This window comes from Chiroxiphia lanceolata, unplaced genomic scaffold (genome assembly GCF_009829145.1).
Source record: "Chiroxiphia lanceolata isolate bChiLan1 unplaced genomic scaffold, bChiLan1.pri scaffold_59_arrow_ctg1, whole genome shotgun sequence".
Lineage (NCBI taxonomy): Eukaryota > Metazoa > Chordata > Aves > Passeriformes > Pipridae > Chiroxiphia > Chiroxiphia lanceolata.
The window spans coordinates 41,304-63,285 of NW_022476527.1; the positions used below are offsets into that span (position 1 = coordinate 41,304).

Here is a 21,982-nt window from a genome sequence, read left to right on the forward strand (position 1 = left end):
TCACGAGGCCACGCCCCACCCTGAACGCACAGCGGCGGAGGCCACGCCCCCTCCAGCCAGGCCACACCCCCACCGTCGCATTTTGGGAGATTTTACTGGGTTTTCCCGGGTTTTACTGGTTTTTATTTTAGGGGCGTTACAGGTATTTTAGGGAGTTACAGCTGCTTTGAGGGGGGTCATGGGTTTTTTGAGAGGGTCACAGGTATTTTAGGGAGGTTACAGATCCCCAGTATGGCCCCAGTGGCCCCCCTCCAGTATCCCCCCAGAATGGCCCCAGTATCCTCCCAGTACAGCCCCAGTATCCAACAGACCCCTAGAACAGGTCACAGGCATTTTTTGGTGTGTGGGGGTCCCAGGTCATTTGGGGGGGGTCCAGGTGATTTTGGGGGGTCCCAGGTATTTTTGGGGGGTCCCAAGATATTTTGGGCTGGTCCCAGGTGATTCTGGGGGGGGCTCCTATGGCTCAGGTGAGGTCCCAGCTTCCTCTGGCATCTGGAGCAGGGGCTTGTCTGCAAAATATGAGGGGGTCAGGGAGGTCTTGGGGGGACTTGGGGGTCTTGGGAGGGGTTTAGGGGGATCTTGGTGGGATTGGGAGGGATTTGGGGGAGGTTTGGGGGGGGGGTTGGGGGTTCTTGGGGGGTCCTGGGAGTCTTGGGAGGGGTTTTGCAGGGGTTTTGGTGGGTTTGAGAGGGGGTTGGAGGGTCCCTGGGGTGTCCTATTGGATCTTGAGGGGTTGGAAGGGCTTGGGAGGGTTTTTTAGGGGGGTTGAGGGCTCCTGGGGGGTCTTTGGGGGTCTTGGGAGGGGGTTTGAGGGGTCTTAGGGATCTTGGGAGGGGTTTGGAAGGGGTTTGGGGGGGGCTGGGGGTCCTAGGGGGGTCCTGGGGGTCTTGGGAGGGGATTTGGGGGCTCTGGGGGGGTTTTGGGGGGTCCCTGGGGAGTCCCCCGGCCTTACCTGTGAAGTGCCGGCCCTGCCCGGCACACCTGGCCCACAGGTAGAGCCCCAGGAGGACCCCGCAGAGCCCCCCCACCACCCCCAGCAGCCCCTCCAGCACCGAACACGAGCCCAGCAGGTCTGCAGGTGAGACAGGTGAGACAGGTGAGCACAGGTGACAGATGATGACGTACAGGTGAGGACAGGTGAGAACAGGTACCCACAGGTGCCTCACCTTCCAGCTCCTCGCAGGCCACTCGGGCAGCCCCACCTGCGTGGCAGGTGCCCGGCCCCGCCCCCTCCCTCAGGCACTCCAGGAGCAGCATCTCAGAGCCCCGACAGGTGAGACCCTCCAGCGCCACCCCCGGGGCCAGGGGAGCGCCGACAGGTGCGCTGAGGGCGGGGCCGCAGCCCAACTCCTTGCACACCACCTGTGCCTCCAGCAGGCTCCAGGTGCGGCCGCACACGCCCAGCCAGGTGTGGTTGTGCAGCACCTGCACCTGCCCCGCGCAGGGCCCGGGGCCGTCCCGCAGCCGCACCTGCAGGGGGGTGGAACCTGCGAGGGAGGGGCACACACCTGAGCACACCTGAGAATCCCCCCTGGACCCACCTGAGCACCACCTAGACCCGCTCCAGCCCCACACCTGAGCACACCTGAGCCCACCGCCCCTCCCGCTCCCCCCTCCCACCCCACAGTCCCCCCCGCCTCCCCTGCGCCCACCTGCGCCTCACCTGTGCACACCACGCCCGCGTCCTCGCCGTGGTTGCAGTCGTGCTCGCCCCAGGTGTGCAGCTGGCACTGCGCCAGCTCCTGCTCCCTACCTGTGCAGTGGGCGCCGTCCAGCCAGATGGGATCCGCCCCCCGGCCGAAGTGGGCGTGGCCGGGCGCGGCGAGGGCGTGGCCGCAGCCCAGCTGGCGGCAGATCACCTGCGCGTCCTGCAGGTCCCAGGTGTCGTCGCAGACGGTTCCCCACTTGTGCTCGCGGAACAGCTCCACCCGCCCCGCGCAGGCGCTGGAGCCGTTGGCCAGGCGCACCTGGAGCTGCGACGCCGCCTCCGCACCTGTGGGGCAGGACAGGTGTGGCGCTCCTGGGCGGGGCTCCAGGTGTGGCTGGGGTGTGGCTTCAGGCGGGAAAAGGGGTTCTGGGGCCAACAGGTGAGCATTGGGAGGGGTTTGGGGGTCGACAGGTGGCTCCGGGAGGGTCTTGGGCTCGGGAGTGAGCAGGTGTGGTTCTGGGTGGGTTTAGGTCGGTGATGGGGTGGAGAAAGGTGTTCTGGGGCCAACAGGTGAGTCTGGGAGGGTTCTGGGCTCAGGTGTGGTCACAGATAGGTCCAACCAGATAAACCCCCCCTTCCCCACCTCCCTGAGCCCCCACCCACCCCTCCCCAAGCCCCACCCGCCTCACCTGCACACACCACGCCCACGTCAGCGCCGTGCTCACAGCTGGTGTCTCCCCAGGGCCCCACCTGGCACTCACCCAGGTGGTCCTCGGTGCCCGTGCAGGTGACCCGGTCCAGCCACACTGGCCCCTCCCCCTGCCCGAAGTGGGCCCCACCTGGCGCCGACAGGGCGGGGCCACAGCCCACCTGGCGACAGACCACCTGAGCCTCGGCCAGGCCCCAGGTGTGGCCGCAGAGCGTCCCCCACCTGTGCAGGTAAAGCACCTCCACGCGCCCCGCGCAGCGCCCGGGGCCGCCCACCAGGCGCAGCGGGACAGGTGAGGGTGGGGCCAGGGCGGGACCTGGGTGGGCAGGGAGAGAACAAGAGGAGAGTCAGGATAGGTGTGGAGGGGGTCAGGTGTGTCTCAGGTGTGACCCTGAAGTCCAGGTGTGACCCCAGGGACAGGTGTGACCCCAAAGTCCAAGTGTCTCCCAATGTCCAGGTGTGTCCCCACCTCAGCTGTCCCCCCCCAGCTGTGTCCCCCCCACTCACCGTTCAGGGACAGGTAGAGGAGCAGCCCCAGGTGGCTCTGCAGGTAAAGGAGCCTCATGTCGGGAGTGCACACCTGGGCACAGGTGAGGTCCCAGCAGGGGCTGAGGTGGGCACAGGTGTGGCCTGCACAGGTGAGAATGTATGTCTAGAACAGATGACGTCACAGGTGAGAAGGTGTATCCTGCACAGCTGAGAAGGTGTGTCCTGGACAGGTGAGTGCCCCCCCAACACCTGAGGACCCCCAGTCACACCTGAGTCCCTCCAACACACCTGAGGACCCCCAAACGCACCTGGGAACACCCAGACAAACCTACGTCCCCCCAGTGCTTTAAGGACCTGCCACACCTGAGTTCCCCCCACACCTGAGACCCCCCAGACACACCTGGGGGCCCCCAGACACACCTGAGCCCCCCCCCCCAGCGGTTTTAGGGACCCCGAGACACACCTGAGCCCCCCAGGTGGGATTTACCTGCCCCCCCGAACCAGGTGCGGCCCCCTCAGGTGTCCCCTCCGCGTGCCGGGGCTGGGGGAGGGGGAACCTCTGGACCCTCCTGGGTTTGTCCCGGTTTTCTTCCTGGAAAAGCCGCTGATGCAACCGCGGGGTCACCGGGGGGGGGGGGAAGGGTCACCTGGACACCTGGCGCAGGTCCAGGGGAGGAGGGGCCACCCCAGTTCGCCCTCCCAGTTGAATGCCAGGACCCCTTCCCTCCCCCCCACCTGGGACCAGCTCACCTGGGCCGGGATGGGGGGCTCAGGTGGCTCAGGTGGGCACCGGACCCTCCCCAGGGGGGACCCCCTCACCTGGAGGGGGGCGGCGCTGAGGACCCTCCTGGCCGTGACGTACCTGTGCGGTGAGTGATGTCATGGGGGGGCCGGGGGGGTTGGGGGCCCAGTTTGGGGGATTCTGACCCAAAATTGAAGGATTTTGACCTAAAATTGAAGGATTTTGACCCAAAATTGAAGGGTTTTGGTCCAAAACAGAAAGATTTTGCCCCCAGATTGAAGGGGGTTGACCCGGAATTGAAGGATTTTGACCCAAAACTGGAGAGGTTTGACTTAAAATTTAAGGATTTGGACCCAAAATTGGGTATTACCTCAAAATCAACATATTTTGCCCCCAAATCAACGTATTTTGACCCAAAATTGATATCTTGCCCTGTTTCAAAGAATTCTACTCCAAAATTGGCATCCTTTGCCCCAAATCGATGGATTTTACCCTGAAATCAAAGGGTTTGCCCCAAAACCAACATTCCCCCCTGCCCCTTCCCTTAAAAAACCATGAAAAACATGATTTTCCACCATTTCTCCCTAGGTTTTTTTTCCCCAGGAATTCCTGGGCTCGGGGCCAAATTCCCCCTTTTCGGCCCCACATCGATTTTTTGGGGGCAAAAGTCGCGATTTTGGGTCATTTTGGTTTGTTTGGGGACCCGGCTGAGCCCGGTCACGTGATTTCCCGGCCCCGGGACCTTCAACTCCAACAGTTTTTCACGATATTCCCAAGTTTTCCACATTATTCCCCACTTTTTCCCAATTTCCCCCCATTTTCCCCCGATTTTCCTTTCACCTTTCTTCCCTTTTCCCATTTTTTTTTCTCCACTTTTCCCAATTTCCCCCTTTTGGGGATCTCCCTGCGCCTCCGGGGCGGTCCCTGAGCTCACCTGTTCCCTTTCCCTGTCCCAGGTGTGTCCCCGTCCCCCCCGGGGGTCTCCGTGCGCCTCCAGGGGGGTCCCGACGGCTGCTCGGGGCGGGTTGAGGTGCTGCACAACCTCACCTGGGGCACCGTGTGCGACGACGGCTGGGGCGTGGCCGAGGGCGAGGTCACCTGCGCCCAGGTGGGCTGCGGGCGGCTGCGGGCGCTCGCCCCCGGCGCCAGGTACGGCGAGGGGGAGGGGCCCATCTGGCTGGACGAGGTGAAGTGCGCGGGGCACGAGGGGCACCTGGAGCAGTGCCGGGCGCGGCCCTGGGGGCAACACAACTGCGCCCATGGCGAGGACGTGGGCGTCGAGTGCGCAGGTGAGGGGCCGCCCGCCCGCGCTTCCCGCCTTCTCCTCCCTCTGCCCCATTTCCCCCCACTTTTCTTCCATTTCCCCCCAGTTTTCCCCTATTTTCCTCGATTTTTCCCTAACTTTCTCTGATTCCTTCTGATTTCCCTCAGTTTCCCCCCTGTCTCATCTGTTTCACCTGTCTCACCTGTCCCACTTGTCTCACCTGTCCAGGGACCCATTTGTCCCCCGTTTCTCCCCTTTTTATCCCATTTCTCCCTCTTTTCCCCCCCATTTTCCCCCCTCACTTGCCTCACCTGTCTCATCTGTCTCACGTGTCTCACCTGTTCCACCTGTCCCACCTGTCTTACCTGTCCCACCTGTCTCACCTGTCCCCCCAGACTCGGTGACGTCATCACTGGGCTCCCTGCAGCTGCGGGAGGGCCCCGATCGCTGCTCGGGGCGGGTGGAGCTGCTGCACCTGCACAGGTGGGGCACGGTCTGCGACGACGGCTGGGACCTGCAGGATGCTCAGGTGATCTGCCACCAGCTGGGCTGCGGCCACGCCCTCGCCGCGCCCGGCCGCGCCCACTTCGGCCGGGGCCACGACGTCATCTGGTTGGACGAGGTGAACTGCACCGGGACGGAGAATTCCATCCTGGAATGTCCCACCAAGCCCTGGGGGGACAACAACTGCTTCCACGGGGAGGACGCCGGCGTCATCTGCTCAGGTGAACTCACCTGGGCACACCTGGGGACATCTGGGGACACACCTGGGGATATCTGGGGACACCTGGGGCACACCTGGGAAGACACCTGGGGCATGCCTGGGGATAATTGGGACACACCTGGGGATACCTGGACACACCTGGGATACACCTGGGGCACACCTGGGTCTCACCTGGCTCAGGTGCATGGCCACAGAACCACATCCCGCTGGAGTTTGAGACTTACCTTTGACCACACCTGCCGCCACCTCTCCCCACCCCCTGCCCTCCCCAGCCCATCCAGGTGAGCTCACCTGTGTCATTGCAGCCTCCAGGATGGCAGTGCCCACCGAGGTGCGCTTGGCCAACGGCTCCACCCGCTGCCAGGGGCAGGTGCAGGTGTTCTACGGGGGCACCTGGGTGGCCCTGTGCGACCACGGGTGGGGCCTGGCCGAGGCCCAGGTGGTCTGCAGGCAGCTGGGCTGTGGCCACGCCCTCTCCGCACCTGGAGGCTCCTGGTTCGGGCGGGGGCAGATGAAGGTGTGGCCAGGGAGCATCACCTGCATGGGGACGGAGCAGGAGCTCCTGGGCTGCCAGGTGAAGCCCTGGGAGAACCGCACGTGTCACCTGGGCGGGGCAGCAGGCGTGGTCTGCACAGGTGAGCAGCACCCTGGGGACACACACACACCTGGAGGGAGCTCATCTGGGGTTTCCACCTGGTTTTGGGGTCTGGGAGGGGGTTTCAGCGCTCACCTGGCGCCCCTGAGGTGGCCACAGGTGGGGCAGGTGAGAAGGGTGGTCCAGGTGTGTTTGGGGTGGTTGGAGGCACCTGAGGAGGTGCTGGGGACACAGCTGGTCAAGGCTCAGCACTTGAGAAGGTGCCAGGGCAGCACCTGGACAGGTACCAGGGTGCTCCAGGTGTGTCTCGACCCTCTCCCTCCTCCCACCTGTGCCCCCCTCTGCCCCCCAGGTAACCCCGAGGCCGACCAAGTGCGCCTGGTGAGCTCCGGCAGCCGCTGCGCCGGGAGGGTCGAGGTGTTCCACAACGGCAGGTGGGGCACGGTCTGTGATGACACCTGGGACCTGGCGGACGCCCAGGTGAGTCCCGGGGGAGTCAGGTGAGGCTGGAGAGGGGCAGGTGGGGCTGGGGAGGCTCGGGTGGATCCTATGGGTGGGTGCTGGGGGTGCTCAGGTGAGTCTGGAGGATGCTCATGTGGGTCCTGAGGACACTCAGGTGTGTCCTGGGCCCGCCCAGGTGGTCTGTCGCCAGGTGGGCTGCGGGAAGGCCCTGTCGGCACCTGGGAGGGCCCAATTCGGGCGGGGCACTGGCTTCATCTGGTTGGACGAGACCAACTGCACGGGGGCGGAGCCTCACCTGTCCGCCTGCCCCGCCCGGCCCTGGGGTCGCAACGACTGCTACCACGGCGAGGACGCAGGTGTGGTGTGCTCAGGTGAGCTCCGGGACAGGTGAGGGGGGTGGCAGGACCCCCAGGTCCCCTCTGTGTCCTTCCCACTCCACCTGTGCCAGGTGAGCTCTGGGGACAGGTGAGAGGAGTATCAGGGCCCCCAGGTGCTCCAGGCAGAGGGGGTTTTGGGCCTCACCTAGGTGTTCCCCCCACCTTTCCCAGGTAGAAGAGGAGGTGAAGACAACCCAGAGCTCACCTGGGGGGAGTTACCTGAGCTCCTTTCTCACCCAGGTGTGTCTTTCCAGACTCCCTGATCCCGGAGCCACCTCACCTGCGCTTGACCAACGGCTCCCACCGCTGCGCCGGGCGGGTGGAGCTGCTTCACCTGGACAGGTGGGGCGGAGTCTGTGCCGGGGGCTGGTCCCACGAGGCCGCCCAGGTGGTCTGTCGGTACCTGGGCTGCGGCACCGCCCTGCGAGGGGCGGAGTTCGGCACACCTGGGCAGGTGTGGCTCGACCAGGTGAGCTGCCAAGGGACAGAGAAGAACCTCGGGGAGTGTCGGACGAGCCCATGGGCCCAGCGCACCTGTGAGGGTGGGAGAGCCGCAGGTGTGGTGTGCTCAGGTGAGGCTCGAGGTGCCTGGGCAGGGAGAACAGGGGATTCCCCCCCCCCAGGCAGGTAGAACAGGTGATTCCCCCCAGCAAGGTACCACCTTCCCCTGGGTCCTGCCGTTCTCAGGTGTGGTTTAGGGCGTAACCCATTCACTTCACACCTGTAATCCCCCCCCGCCAGGTGCCGCCCTCCCCCGCAGGTAACCAGGTGTGCCCTTCCCCCCTCCCCTGCCGGCAGGTGCAGAGCCGTCGGGCGGTGCCCAGGTGCGCCTGGTGGGCGGCCCAGGTGAGTGCGCGGGGCGGGTCGAGGTGCTCCACGCCGGCGCCTGGGGGACGGTCTGCGACGACACCTGGGACTTCGCCGCCGCCGCCGTCGTGTGCCGCTCCCTGGGCTGCGGCCAGGTGATCTCGGCCCCGCCCCGCGCGCGCTTCGGGGAGGGGCGTGGCCCCATCTGGCTGGACGGGCTCACCTGCCAGGGCCATGAGGGGCACCTGGGCGAGTGTCGCCACAAGAGCTGGGGCATCCACGGCTGCGAGCACAACGAGGATGCCAGCGTGGTGTGCGCAGGTGAGCTGCAGTGGAGGGGCAGGTGGGCTCAGGTGTGCGCAGGTGAGCAGCAGGTGCCCCAAACCCCCCCTCACCTGACCAGGTGTGTGTCCCCTCACCTGCAGGCTCTCACCTGGCCGACCTGACCCACCTGCGCTTGGCCGATGGTGCCGACAGGTGCTCGGGGAGGGTGCAGGTGCTCCACGCCGGGCGCTGGGGCGGGATCTGCGCCCACTCCTGGCACCTGGCGGCCGCCCAGGTGGTCTGTGCCCAGGTGGGCTGTGGGGGGGCAGCGGGTGTGAACCAGGTGAGGCCAGGCGAGGGCGAGCTCACCTGGCTGGAGGCTGTTACCTGCCGGGGGGACGAGGGGGCCCTCCTGGAGTGCCAGGTGAAGGGTTGGGGGGGGCCCCGCACCTGCAGCCATGGAGGACACGCCTATGTCATCTGTAGAGGTGAGTTTGGAGGGGGCCACAAACACCTCCCCCAGAGACCCTCTCTGGGCTCAGGTTACCCCACAAAGACCCCCCAAATCCCCAGAGACCCCCTAATGTCCCCCAATGTCCCCATGACCCCCCCAAAACCCACCAGAGACCCCCCAGTGTCCCCAAACCCCCCAGAGCCCCCCTGGCACCCTAAAAACACCCTTGGGGACCTCAGAAACACCCCCTGGCACCCCAAAACCGCCAGGTAACCACAGAGGCAGGTGAACACCTTGGGAGGGGACACCATTGGCCAGATAACCACACCTGGCCAGGTACCCACACCTGGCCGTGTCTCCTGTTTTCCAGGTGTGACCCAGGGGCGCTCCGGTGAACCTGAAAGCTCAGGTGAGCCAGGTGAGCTCCGCCTGGCTGACGGCCCCCACCGCTGCTCGGGGCGCGTCGAGGTTCTCCACAACCACACCTGGGGCACCGTCTGCGGCCGCACCTGGGACCTGGCGGCTGCCCAGGTGGTCTGCCATCACCTGGGCTGCGGCCACGCCCTCAGCACACCTGGAGCCGCCCGTTTTGGGGCGGGGTCCGGTCCCACCTGGCTGGACGGCTTCAGGTGCGTTGGCAACGAAACCACCATCGCCCAGTGCCCGGGCAGCACCTGGGGGCGGCACACCTGCGACCACCTGGACCACGCTGGGGTCGTGTGCTCAGGTAACCCTCCTAGGTGACCCCCCAGGTGTCCCCACCTGTGCTGGAAAGGGAAGGCAGAACAAGCATCCAGGTGTGTGCAGGTCCCCTCTAACCCCCCTTCCCACCTGTGCAGGTGCCCCCCCAGCAGGTAACTCCAGCTCGGGTGAGGTGAGGTTGGTGGACGGGCCTCACCTGTGCATGGGGCGTGTCGAGGTGCTCCATGACGGCCAATGGGGGACGATCTGTGATGACAGCTGGGACCTGAAGGAAGCCCAGGTGAGTCTGGGGGGGCTCAGGTGTGTCCTGGGTGTGCCCAGGTGTCCTGGGTGACACTCAGGAGAGTCCCTGGGCGTTCCCAGGTGGTCTGTCGCCAGGTAGGCTGCGGGGAAGCCCGGGCTGCCCATGGCCACGCCCATTTCGGGCAGGGGGCGGGGCCCATCTGGCTGGATGACATCACCTGCACGGGGGATGAGACGCACCTGGCGCAGTGCCGCGCCCAGCCCTGGGGGAACAACAACTGCCACCACGGCGAGGACGCGGGTGTGGTGTGCTCAGGTGAGCCCAGGTGGGCTCAGGTAACCTCCACATCAACCCCACCCTCCCACCCCACCTCATCCCCCCCAGATAACCCCCTGCCCACCTCACCTTTCCCCTCACTCTCCCATTACCTGCCCAGGTGCCAACGTGACGGAGGAGCAGTTCCAGGTGCGCCTGGTGGGCGGCCCCACCCCCTGTGTGGGGCGGGTGGAGGTGCTGCACGAGCACAGGTGGGGCACGGTCTGCGACGACACCTGGGACCTGTGGGACGCGCGGGTCACCTGTCGCCAGCTGGGCTGTGGGGACGCCGTGGCCGCCCCCGGCCACGCCCACTTCGGGGAAGGAGCGGGGCCCGTCCTGCTGGACCAGGTGGGCTGCACAGGTGAAGAGAACACCTTGGAAGAGTGCGACAAGGGCCCCTGGGGGGTCCACAACTGCAACCACGAGGAGGACGCAAGCGTGGTGTGTACAGGTGAGGGGCGGGGCGGGGGAGGGGGCTCAGGTGGGGCTGGGGAGGGGCAGGTGTGCTCAGGTAACACAGACAGGAGGCTGTCGGTGTGCCCAGGTGTGCTCAGGTGTGTGCCCCTCCCTCGCAGGTTCCACCCCCCTGCAGGTGCGGCTGCGGGACGGCCCCGGGCCCTGCGCGGGGCAGGTGCAGGTGCTGCACAACCACACCTGGCTGGGCGTGTGCGGCCGCACCTGGAGCCTGCTGGAGGCACAGGTGGTGTGCAAGGAGTTGGGCTGCGGCTTCGCCCTCAGCGCACCTGTCGGCGCTCACCTGGCCCCGGGGGCGGCGCTGGAGGGTCTCACCTGTCGGGGCTCCGAGACGCTGCTCCTGGAGTGCCTGAGGGAGGGGGCGAGGCCGGGCACCTGCCACGCAGGTGGGGCCGCAGGTGTCGTGTGCGCCACGCCCAAAGGTGAGGCACAGGGAGGGGAGGGAGGTGTCAAGGTGGGGGGATGGGTGTGACAGGTAGAGCCAGGATAGGTGTGAAGAGGTAGGACTTGTGGGACAGGTGAGAAGGGTGGAGCCAGGACAGGTGTGACAGGTAGGGGTGGGACAGGTGACTCACCTGCACAGGTAACTGAAGTTGAATGTTCCAACCCCCCCTTCCCCTCTCACCTAATTAACCCCTCCCACACGTGGTGCACATAAGGCCAGGTTTGGGGGATTCTCACCTGTCCCCTCCCCACCAGGTGTGCCCCCCACCTGTGCACCCCTGGTGGCCCTGCTGGGGCTGCTGATGTCACTCAGTGGGGTCCTGCTCTGGCTCACCTTGAGGACCAGGTGTGTGGGAGAAGCCCCAGGTAAAGGTGAGTCCTGCCACCCTGAAGTGTGTCCCAGCTGTCTCCAGGTGTGTCCCAGGTATCCCCAGGTGTATCCTAGGTGTTCCCCAGGTGTCACCAGGTGTGTCCTCTCCCCCCACAGGTCACCTGGGGGCCATTTACCTGCCCAGGAGGGTCCCCCCTGAAGAGGTGGAGACGCTGCAGCTCATCAAGGACGACAACCCCTGACCTCACCTGTCACCTCTCACCTGTCCCCCCCAAACACACCTGGGGGGCTCAGGTGTCCCCACACACCTGGGGCAGATGGAAGGGGGCAAGAAAAGTGGGAAAATGGGGTGGAAATCAATAAAATTGGAGGTTTCAGCCATCCAGGTGAGACGGGTGTGAATTCTCGGGGGGAGGGGGGATTGACCCTCCAGGTGTGAATTTTGGGGGGTCCCCAAACCCTCCAGGTGTGAAATCAGGTGAGAACACCAATGATGTCATTAATTAACCATCATTTAATTAGCATATGCCCCGCCCAGGTGCACCCAGACCCCACCCCCAGCACTACAGGTACCACCCAGGTGGGACAGGTGAGTCCCAGGTGTCCACAGGTGAGACTCAGGTGAGCCTCAAGTGCCCACAGGTGAGACTTAGGTGCCTACAGGTGAGTTGTCCCATCCAAAGGGGGACAAATCCGGGATCGAGGAATCTGGGAAGAAGGATCCAGGTGAGCACCTGCCCAGTCCCAGGTGCACCTGGGGCGCCAGGTGTGGCTGTTCCACCCCAAAAATCCAGGTGAGGGCTCAGGTGAGGTGTGCACACCTGGCCTCAGGTGTGTCGGGGGTCCCACAGGTCCTGGGGGTGTGTCCAGTGATGTCACAGCTCAGGTGTCGTGGTTCAGGTGCTGGTTTTGGGGACCACACCTGTCCAGGTGTGCAGGTCCAGGGTCCGCTCACCTGGGGCTCAGGTGTCACAGTTCAGGTGTTGCTGCTGAAGGTTCTCAGGGTGCACACCTGTCCTGGCTCCCTTCACCTGTCTCTCAGGTGTCCTGACACAGGTCCATCAGCTTTTCGGGGTCCGCACCGGGTTTTAGGGGCGCGCCCCCGCCCCGGCCGCCCCGCCCCGGCGCTCAGGTGTCCCTGTGCACGCGCTGGTGCTGCAGCAGGTTGGAGGGGTGCGCGAAGCCCTTGGCGCACACCCCGCACTTGTAGGGCGTCTCCCCCGTGTGCACCTTCTCGTGCACGCCCAGGTAGGCGAGGTCCTTGAAGAACTTGTGGCAGAAGCTGCACTCGTAGGGCCGGGCCTGGCTGTGCACGCGCCGGTGCTGCAGCAGCAGCGAGGGCCGGGCGAAGGCCTTGCCGCAGGCCTCGCAGCCGTAGGGCCGCTCGCCCGTGTGCGCGCGCTGGTGGATGGCCAGGTAGGACGACTGCTTGAAGGCCTTGCCGCAGGTGCGGCAGGCGAAGGGCCGCTCGCCCGTGTGCACCCGCTCGTGCGACGCCAGCGCGTTGCTCTGCTTGAAGCCCTTGCCGCAGAGGCCGCAGGTGAAGGGCCGGTCCCCGGTGTGCACCCGCTCGTGCACCTTCAGCGAGTGCCCGTAGGTGAACCTCTTGCCGCAGACGCCGCAGGCGTGAGGCTTGTCTTCGCAGTGCTGCCGCCGGTGCAGCTGCAGCGCCGCGCCCGTCGCCAGCTCCTTGCCGCAGTCGCCGCAGCGGAAGGGCTTGTCGGCGCCCAGGTGCGTCAGGGCGTGCCGCTGGCGCTCGTAGGGCGTCTTGAAGCCCTTGGGGCAGCGCGGGCAGGCGAAGGGGCGCTCCCCGCTGTGGATGCGCCGGTGCTCCTGCAGGTTGGAGGAGCGCTTGAAGCGCTTGCCACACAGGTCGCAGCGGTGCGGCCGCTCCTCGGTGTGCACCAGCCCGTGGCTCTTGAAGTCCGAGTGGCGCTTGAAGGTGGCCCCGCACGCCTGGCAGGTGAAGGGCCGCGCCTCGGTGTGCACGACCTCGTGGCTCAGCAGCTCCCACGCCCGCTTGAAGCCCTTGTGGCACACGGGGCACTGGAAGGGCTTCTCGGCCACGATCACCCGCCGGATCTCCAGCGGCGCCGGCGCCTCGCCCGGCGGCTCCGCCCACTCCGCCTCGCCCGCGGGGCTCGCGGCACCGGCGCCGCCGCGCCCGCCCAGCACCAGCTTGGCCGTGGAGTAGACGCCGCGCTCGTCGATGAGCTGCACGAAGGCCTGGCTGGGCTCGCCCGGGCTCAGCTCACCTGGGCCCAGCTCACCTGGGATCAGCTCATCTGGGCCCAGCTCACTTGCGTGGCCCAGCTCGTCTGGGCTCAGCTCACCTGCGTGGCCCAGCTCACCCGGGCGCCCCCACAGCACCTGCAGGTGGTTCCCGTGGGAAGGTCCAGGTTCCTCGGGGCTCTCCAGGTGTTCCTGGCTGGGGCGGGGCCGCCGGGGGTTCAGGTACAGGCGAGGCTTCCGCCGGCGCAGGGGAGGGGCTGAGGCCTCACCTGGAGGCCTCACCTGGGCGCAGGAGGCTCCTCCTGGTGCCACCTGAGTGGTCTCTTGGCCTTCATCACCTGGTTCTTCTTCTTCCTCACCAGGTTCTTCATCAGCTGGTTCTTCAATTTCTTCTTCACCTGGTTCATCATCAGGTTCTTCCTCACCAAGTTCTTCCTCCTCACCTGGTTCTTCACCAAGTTCTTCCTTCTCAGCTGGTTCTTCCTCCTCCCCTGGTTCCTCCTCCCCTGGTTCCTCTTCCTCACCTGGTTCTTCACCAAGTTCTTCTTCACCTGGTTCTTCCTCCTCCTCCCCTGGAGGCTCCTCCAGGATCCGTCGGGAAAAGTGGGGTTCGTGGCCCCTCCCCCGCAACCCCTCCATGGCCACACCTGAAACCCGGGACAGGTGAGAGGGTGAGAGGAGACACAGGGGAGGGGATGGGCCTGGGATCCCCCTGAGCTGGGCTTAGGGACCCCCAGAGCTGGGTTTGGGGATCCTTTTGGGAACCCTCTAGGTCGGGCTTGGGGACCTCCCAGGCTGGGTTTAGGGATACCCTGAGCTGGGTTTGGGGACCTCCTGAGCTGAGGCCCCTCCTAGTTTGTCCCAGTCACCTGCCAGTCCCCCCCAGTCCTCTCCCAGTACACTCCAGTCCTGTCCCAGTTTCTCCCAATCCCCTCCCAGTCTCTCCCAGGCCCCCCCAATCCCCTCCCAGTCTCTCTCAGTCCCTCCCACTCCCCCCCAATCCCCTCCCAGTCCATCCCAGTCTCTCCCAGTTTCTGACCCGGCGCCGCCGCCGCCCCCGGAGCCACTTCCGGCCGCGCTCGCGCGCAGTGACGTCACTTCCGGGGGACGGGTCCTGGGGCGGGACTGGGCGGGACTGGGAGGGGAATGGGCGGGACTGGGCGGGACTGGGGGACACTGGGAGGGACTGGGGGGCACTGGGCGGGACTGGGCGGGACTGGGAGGGGACTGGGGGACACTGGGAGGGACTGGGAGGGGACTGGGAGGGGACTGGGGGACACTGGGAGGGACTGGGCGGGACTGGGAAGGGAATGGGAGGAACTGGGAGGGACTGGGCGGGACTGGGAGGGGACTGGGGGACACTGGGAGGGACTGGGAGGGGACTGGGAGGGGACTGGGGGACACTGGGCCGTACTGGGGTGTACTGAGAAGGCGCTGGGCCGTGCTGGGAGGGACTGGGATGGCGCTGGGAAGGCACTGGGACGCACTGGGAGCGTACTGGGCTGTACTGGGCTGAACTGGGCTGTACTCGTCTGAATCCCAGAAAACTCCCACTCTCCGAAGGTCCCTTTACGCTTCTTTTTCCTCATCCCGGGGGATTTCACCCCAAATCCCACAAATTCCCGCCCCATTCCCTCTTCTGTTCCCTCCCACTCTCCTCCCCGGTGACCTTTGGAAAACCGGGAACCGTTTTACCGCTGGAATTTCCGCCCTTTTTGGCTCCAAAGGTCCCAGGAGCCTCCGCAGCCTCTGACAGGTTTCAATCCCAAGGGATTTCTGGAGATCCTGCGGGTGCTGCTGGAAAACCGGGTTGGTTTTTCCTTTTTCCACGCGATTTCCCACCTTTTTCAGGGAATTTTATCCCATTTCCATTTTGTATTTCCCATAAATTCCCGTTTTCTGTTTATTTATAATTCCCAGAGCTCCCAAGTTTTTCCTCTTCCTTCTTTTCCCACGGGATTTCTGTCGCTTTCTCTTCCCTTGTGTTGCTTTTTCAGCATTTTGGGATTTGCCCTGAAATATTTGGGAATTTTCTTTTATTCCCTCGGGAAACCAAAAGGAATTTTGGCACCGTGATGTTTTGGGGGAGGGGGGAGGGGTTGAAAAAGGGCCGAAATGGGAAAAAAATCCAAGAAAACCCTGTAGATAAAAAAACCCCAAAGTTTCCAGAATGGCCTCGTTTTCCTGGGAATTGCTGCTGAGGAAAAGGACGCCCTGCAAAAAGGGAACTCCCAGGAGTTTTCCCTGTTTTCCCTTTTTTCCCCTCCTTTTCCTTTTCCCCCCTTTTTTTCTCCCTTTCCCCCTTTTTTCCCTTTTCCATTCCCTCTAAATCCAGGAAAGGAACCCACAGAACAACTTCCAAAAACCAGGAACAGTTTGTTGGAGCAGCCCCAGCTGCTCCAGAACTCAGGAGCAGGACCCAATCCCATGGATTTCCCATTCCCACCTGGAATTTTTCCTTTCCCCACAGGAATGGGGCCCTGGATCCGGATGATCCCCCTCATCGCGTTCTCCGGACTCCACCCCCCAACGGGTAATTTTATGGGATTTCATGGATTTGTTGAGCTTGGAAAAGACCCTGAGGATCCCCGGAGAGCTTCTGGAATTCTTTGGGATTCGAGCTTCCAAATTATTCGATCAGGGAACTCAGGGAAGTTAATTTTTGGATTTTTGCAGGGGGGGGAATTTTAGGCTCCCGATGAATTCCTTGGCTCGTTTTGTTTTATTCCCACCTGGCGGGAAGGACCCGGAATCTTCATCCCAATAATTCCAGCTGCCTTGAGCTCCTGTGTCCTGCTCCTCCATAGGGAGCGTCCATGACCCGCTGCTCGTCCTGGATGGATTGGAAGACTCCGGAATCCGCCTCAAGTGCCTCTCGGAGCGGCTCTTTTCCGAAGTCAAGGTGTTGTGGCTGGATGGGAAAGGCAGGAATATCACCGGGAATGCCCTGAGCACGGACACATCCGGGAATGCCGGGAGCTCCATCGTCCTCAGACCGGGATCTGGGAATGCCGTGTCCTGCAGGATCGTCGACAGCCTCGGGAAAACATCCACGGAATCCTCCGTCGTCATCACGGGTGAGGGGGGAAAACAGGGATCTGGTGCCGCTTTTCCCAGGAATCCCAGCTTTCAGTGGGATAATCAATCAATTCCCGGTCTAGGGATGCAAAATTCCAGGTTTGGGGATCCAGATTCCCTCCACTCCAGGTGTGTCCCCAAAATCTCATGTAACGGAGCCCCTGGATTGTTTTCCAGAGAGTTTCTTCCCGACCATCTCCCTCTGGCTCCCGGCTTTTGTGATGATCCTGCTCTTTGGAATATTCCTGGTCCTGGCAGCTGTTTATAAACTCCGGAGTAAGTTCCTTAATTCCCTTCCCTTTCCCTTTTCCTTCTTTTCCCTTTTCCCTGTACCCTTTTTATCCTTTCTTTCCCTTTCCCCCCTTTTTTCCCTTTTCCCATTTTCCTCTTTTTTCCCCTTTTCCCCCCTTTTTCCCCTTCCCAGGAAAACCTTCCTTGGAATAATCCCAAGTTAACCAACATTCCCCTTTCCCTGTTTTCCCACAGTCAACCAAAAGGCGACGGATCAGGAAAGTGAGTCAAACCATTCATTTGACTAATTAACGAAATTAAACCTCAGGCTTCTAAAAGTAGAAATAAAACATGAAAATAAATAAATACAAAAAAGAGAAGCAGAAAACAGTCCTTAAAGCTGATTTTTAAATTAATTAATTAAATTTATAATTAAACTTTTAAATTAATTTAAAAATTAATTTAATGTTCCTCTTTTCCCAGAAAATGCCCAGAAGCAAATTCAGGAGGGTGAGTGGAAAATAAAGTGATTTTTTTTTCTTGATAATTTCTGTCTTCAAATTTCTTTAACAAATTAAAAAAAAATGAATCAAATCCAGCGAAAAAATCAAATTAAAATTAACCTGAACCCGGGAAATCAGTGACTGTTAAAAAAAAACTGGTGAAAGTGTCGGAAAAATGGGAAAAATTCGGTGTATTTTGGGGGAAAAGGGAGTAAAAAAGGGAAAAAATGTGCTTTTTAATATTTGAACCCGATTCCTTTCAGACATCGAGGAATTCAAGATGGAGCTGGGTAAGGGCTGAGCTCGGGACTGGGGGTTTGTTAGACTGAGATTATTTGTTAGAGTCATTCTGATCATTTATTAGATGGGGGGGGAGGTTGTCCTGAATTTCCCTCCCTTTTCCTCATTTTCTCCCTTTGTTTTCCAGAGGAAGTGCAGGAAAAATTCCAGAAGGGTAAAAAATCCTGGATTATTCCTCCAGAATTAATCACATTTTATATAATAATATGTGTCATAGGTAGAATTAGAATTATTTCAATTATTTAAGAATATAAATTATATTGTTATTAATTTATTAATACTGTTAACAGTAATTATATATTTATTTTGTAATTATTAATATTTAATAATTAATTCGTGGTTATTAATGGTTATATTTGTTATGATTAATTATTAATAATGTATATTTTTATATCAAGTCACTAAATATAAAAAATTTTTTAATGTATTTTAGATGTATTATAGAATATTTTAAATATATTTTTATATCATATTTAAAAGATAATCTATTTAAATACATTTTAATATATTAAATATGATTTTGTGTATTTTTATATGCAATACACGTAATTTAAAATATATTTCTATATCTTTTAACCTTTCCATCCCCAAATTCCCAGAACTCCCCTCCTTTTCCCTTCCCAAATCCTGATTTCCTATTCTTTCCCTGTAGAAAACCAGGAGATGACAACAAAACTCGGTGAGAAAATTCCACAGCTTGGGGAAATTCGGGAATTTCGGGTTTTTGGGGCTCTGGAAAAAAAAACACTTTGGGGGAAAATTGGGGCCACTTTGAGGGCTGGGGGGGGTGACACACCTGGGACAGGTGACACAGGTGACACAGGTGACAGGTGACACACCTGGGACAGGTGCCACTGGTGACACAGGTGACAGGTGACACACCTGGAACAGGTGTCACAGGTGACAGGTGACAGGTGACACACCTGGGACAGGTGTCACAGGTGACAGGTGACACACCTGGGACAGGTGTCACAGGTGACAGGTGACAGGTGACACACCTGGGACAGGTGTCACAGGTGACAGGTGACACACCTGGGACAGGTGTCACAGGTGACAGGTGACACACCTGGCTCAGGTGTCACAGATGCCCCACCCGGCCCAGGTGCCCCTTTTCCAGCAGGATGGTGACGGAATTTCTCTCCTTCCAGAACAAATCCAGGCCCAACTGGGTGAGTTGGCCCCGGCCCCCAAATTCCCAAACTCCGCCCCCGATTACACAAAAATCATGCAAATGAGCTGCTGCCACGGTAATTAATTAATTAGCATTAATTAGTCGTTCATTTCCCTGCAGATTTCAGACGTGCCCAGAGCTACGCAGGTGAGTCAGGGCCTTCCCCTTCCTCTTCCTCTTCCCCTCCCTTTTCCTCTTCCTCTTCCCCTTCCCCTTCCCCTTCCTCTTCCTCTCCTTCTCCTCCTCCATTTTCACATTAAATTATCCACAACCCCCCAAATTTTAGATCATTTTCTCCCATTTCCTGTCACTTGCCATAACTACTTTTCCCCAATTCCCTGTCAATCCTCGGCTTTCCCCGTTTCCCAGTCCCGCTGACCCTGGATGAGCTCTGCAAACATCCCGAACTCTCCCTGCGGGACCAATCCCGGCTCGTTTCCTGCTCCGCCGCCGAGCAGCTCCACCCCAAACCCCTCGTCCTGGCCAAGGAATCCTTTTCCCAAGGGAAGCACTACTGGGAAGTGGAAGTCGGGGATGGATCCGGCTGGGAGCTGGGGGTGCTGGCGGAGGAAATCCGGGATTCCCTGCGGAACGACGGGATGGCGCTGCCGCGGGAGCGGGAGCGGGTTCTCAGCCTCGGCTATTCCCGGGGGGAATTCAGCATTCCCGGGGGCTGGAATTCCGGGCCCTGCCCAGTGCTCGGGGTTTTCCTGGATCAGGAATCCCACAGCCTCTCTTTCTTCGACGTGGAAGGGAAGAGTCTCCTGGCGTCGCTTCCCTTGAGGTTTTCCGGGAATCTCTTCCCGTTTTTCAGCCCCGGCTCCGACGGAAAGGGGTTGGGAATTCGCTCTGTGGGGGGTTAATAATTAAAATAATAAATTATTTAAATATCAATCGATTATCATATTTATAACTGGTGATAATTAATAAATTTGTAGAGGGGATCATAATGTAAAATAATTTCTTAAATAATAAATTAAATTAAAAATTAAAGTTTTCCAATTTTTTTTCTGTTTCCTATCCTAATTATTTTCTCCTCTGGAGAAGAGGATGGAAAACAGGAAATCCCAAAATTCCCAAGGGAATCCCAGATCCAGAGATTCTGCTGGGAATTGCATCCAAGGGAACTCCCACCCCCCCTTGTTCATTCCACCTGATGGAGTCGGGATCAAACTCCTGCTCCAGGCTCTTCCCACCCAAATTCCAGCACATTTGGGGACCAAATAACCTCTCCTTCCCATCCTTTTCCTGCCAGGAATTCCCCGAGGGGCCCAAACGTCCTAAGAATTCCCAAAACAACATTTCCCTTCAAAAACCTTTTATTCCATTTCTTTTTTTTCCCAGGAAAAGCCAGTCCCAGACAGGTTTTATCCAGGGAAAACCAGTCCCTCGCCCCCTCCTTTCCCTCTTTTTTCCCTCCCACACCCTCACGTTCCTTCCCATTCCCATTCCCATCATTTTCTCCCCCCTTTCCCCAGTCCCTGCTCAAAGTCCCTTTAGTGGGACCGGGATCGGCACCGGGCGGATCCCGATCCCTTCCCCCTGGGACACAAACGGGAAGAACATTCCCTGGGAATTCCCTGCGGTGCTCAGACCCAGCCTCTCCAGGAGCTCCGCGGTCTCCACGTCGTAGAATTCCAGGCACTCCCAATCCAGGTCCAGGAAGACGCCGAGGGCGGAGCCGCTCCAGCGGAGCTTCCCGAGCCCGCGGGCTCCGGCGCTGGAGCAAAGCTCTCCCTGGGATCGGCGCAGAGCCCAGGAATCCTGGCTGGGAACGGGCCGGGCCTCGCAGCCCGCGTGTTCCCGCAGCACTCCCAGCGCCCAGTCCTGCTCCCGGCCCAGCTCCAGCTCCCAGTACTGCTTCCCGCTTCCAAAGCCTTCCCGCCCCACGCGCACCGGGAACGTGGGAGCGGCCGCGTCGCCCTCCGCGCTCGGGAGCTCCAGGATCCGCTCCGGGGCATTCCAGGCCACGGGAACTGCGGGACAGCAGGAGGAGGAGCCAGGGAATCCGTGGATCCCTGAATTCCCAAGTCCCTGAATCCCAGAATCCCCAAATCCCAGAATTCCCAAATCCCTGGATCCCCGAGTGGCTGAGGTTGGAAAGGCCCCCAAGGTCCCCCCGGATCTCTCCCATCCTGGGATTTCCCAGGACACAAATCCCTCTCCCTCTTCCCATCCATCCCCTCGGGAATTGCATCCCGATCCCATCCCGGCCTTGGACACCTTCCAGGACTCCCTTTTCCCACCATTCCCAACATCCCCATCCCTTCTCCATTCCTGCCATCCAAGGCACATTCCCATTTTTCCAGCTCACCTGCGTGGCTCCGGGCTTCCCAGAAATCTATGGAAAAACAACGGACATCGCTGCATTCCAGGTTTTTTGGTGGAATTTGATCCTCCCTGGACTGGGAAAACCCTCTGGATCTCCCAAAAATCCCAATTAACCCCCAAATCCCAGGAGTTTCCACAATCCCAAGGTTTTTACTCACCCAGCTCTGCCTTCAGTCGACCTGCAAAGAAAAAATATTCCAGGCATTTTTGTTTGGATTTCCTATTTTTCCCCAGTTTTCCCCATTTTTTCCCAGTTTTTCCCATTTTTTCCGTTCTTTGCTCAATTTTTCCCAGTTTTCCCAATGGGAACAACTCCTGGGAGTGGAAAACAAGGATATTCCTCCCCATAAATTGATATTTCACTGCATTCATTAACTATAAATCCAGGGAAAACATGGATATTAACAGGAATTCTCATCCTATTGTTTCTAAAGATGACCCAGAGGCACATTGTTATGTAAATTTATGCAAATTTATGCAAATCCATTCCCTTACCGAAGCGTTTCTTGAAGTGGATCTTGGCTGGAAAAAAAAAAAAAAAAAGGGCAGAAATTGAGGGAGGGGAAAATTCCAGGGGAAAAAAAAGGAAAATATCCATGGGAAAAACATTGGAATTAAGCCAGTTATCCCTTCTGGGAATTCTGTTAAATTCCAGGATTGAGGGAATTGCAGGTTTTTGCTAAAAAGGTGGAAAAGGGGAAGGAGAAGAAAAAGTTTTGATCCCGTAAAAAGTCCCAGTGGAATTTGGTGGAAGATTTGGGCTGGGATTCCGGGATTCTGGGGGGGTCTTTTCCTGCCTAAGTGATTCCATGAAATCCCAAGGAAGAGGAAAAAGCTGTGACTGGATCATCCCTGGGGGTTAATTAATCACTTCTAATTAAGATGAACTTGATTAAACCGAGGATTGTTTTCCCAGGGAATATTTTATGGGAATGGGATTTACCTGCTCGTTTCTTGGCTTTCTCTCCGTCTGGAGATTCCGGATGTGGAATCGAGGGAATAATTGGGAATAACGTTAATATTTAATAATAGATATTGTTAATATTTGTTAATATTTATTATTAATGTTGTTCTGTAGGTGCCTCTCC

At 59.6% G+C, this 21,982-nt stretch overlaps 5 protein-coding genes across 14 annotated transcripts; 2 read left to right on the plus strand and 3 right to left on the minus strand.

The window, feature by feature from the left end:
• Positions 1-105: 105 nt before the first annotated feature.
• On the minus strand, positions 106-5,400 carry LOC116781717 (soluble scavenger receptor cysteine-rich domain-containing protein SSC5D-like). Of its 7 annotated transcripts, XM_032677432.1 has the most exons (9): positions 5,227-5,399; positions 4,523-4,824; positions 3,334-3,450; positions 2,865-3,045; positions 2,338-2,673; positions 1,664-1,993; positions 1,167-1,487; positions 953-1,072; positions 106-509 (listed from the first exon to the last, which is right to left on the minus strand). In XM_032677432.1, the coding sequence occupies exons 4-9, from the start codon at positions 2,920-2,922 to the stop codon at positions 457-459; spliced, it is 1,218 nt and encodes a 405-aa protein (XP_032533323.1). In that variant the 5' UTR covers positions 2,923-3,045; positions 3,334-3,450; positions 4,523-4,824; positions 5,227-5,399; the 3' UTR covers positions 106-456. The 7 variants fall into 7 exon arrangements, with proteins under 7 accessions (XP_032533323.1, XP_032533327.1, XP_032533328.1 ...); XM_032677436.1 differs by lacking the exon at positions 4,523-4,824 and having other exon boundaries at positions 2,865-2,987; positions 5,218-5,400; XM_032677437.1 differs by lacking the exon at positions 4,523-4,824 and having other exon boundaries at positions 2,865-2,987; positions 3,310-3,450; positions 5,218-5,400.
• LOC116781708 (deleted in malignant brain tumors 1 protein-like) lies at positions 1,863-12,129 on the plus strand. The gene is made up of 16 exons (XM_032677410.1): positions 1,863-3,715; positions 4,545-4,877; positions 5,248-5,577; positions 5,882-6,211; positions 6,524-6,651; positions 6,809-7,004; positions 7,265-7,582; positions 7,809-8,138; positions 8,243-8,569; positions 8,906-9,262; positions 9,375-9,517; positions 9,601-9,796; positions 9,918-10,245; positions 10,370-10,695; positions 10,973-11,089; positions 11,205-12,129. Exons 1-16 carry the CDS (start codon positions 3,454-3,456, stop codon positions 11,288-11,290), a joined length of 4,107 nt encoding a protein of 1,368 aa, XP_032533301.1. The 5' UTR covers positions 1,863-3,453; the 3' UTR covers positions 11,291-12,129.
• LOC116781713 (zinc finger protein 391-like) lies at positions 11,543-14,343 on the minus strand. Its single transcript, XM_032677423.1, has 2 exons — positions 14,320-14,343; positions 11,543-13,927 (listed from the first exon to the last, which is right to left on the minus strand). The coding sequence occupies exon 2, from the start codon at positions 13,917-13,919 to the stop codon at positions 12,177-12,179; it is 1,743 nt and encodes a 580-aa protein (XP_032533314.1). The 5' UTR covers positions 13,920-13,927; positions 14,320-14,343; the 3' UTR covers positions 11,543-12,176.
• On the plus strand, positions 13,282-21,067 carry LOC116781715 (butyrophilin subfamily 2 member A1-like). Of its 4 annotated transcripts, none has more exons than XM_032677427.1 (13): positions 13,282-13,943; positions 15,008-15,089; positions 15,751-15,813; positions 16,088-16,357; positions 16,536-16,634; positions 16,845-16,871; positions 17,073-17,099; positions 17,356-17,382; positions 17,520-17,546; positions 18,045-18,071; positions 18,541-18,561; positions 18,684-18,710; positions 18,933-20,482. In XM_032677427.1, exons 3-13 carry the CDS (start codon positions 15,753-15,755, stop codon positions 19,424-19,426), a joined length of 1,107 nt encoding a protein of 368 aa, XP_032533318.1. In that variant the 5' UTR covers positions 13,282-13,943; positions 15,008-15,089; positions 15,751-15,752; the 3' UTR covers positions 19,427-20,482. The 4 variants fall into 4 exon arrangements, with proteins under 4 accessions (XP_032533318.1, XP_032533316.1, XP_032533319.1 ...); XM_032677425.1 differs by having other exon boundaries at positions 13,325-13,951; positions 18,933-20,484; XM_032677428.1 differs by lacking the exon at positions 13,282-13,943 and having other exon boundaries at positions 14,645-15,089; positions 16,088-16,182; positions 16,305-16,357; positions 18,933-21,067.
• Positions 19,995-20,933, minus strand: LOC116781699 (butyrophilin subfamily 1 member A1-like). Its single transcript, XM_032677398.1, has 2 exons — positions 20,924-20,933; positions 19,995-20,539 (listed from the first exon to the last, which is right to left on the minus strand). The coding sequence occupies exons 1-2, from the start codon at positions 20,931-20,933 to the stop codon at positions 20,049-20,051; spliced, it is 501 nt and encodes a 166-aa protein (XP_032533289.1). The 3' UTR covers positions 19,995-20,048.
• Positions 21,068-21,982: the final 915 nt, after the last annotated feature.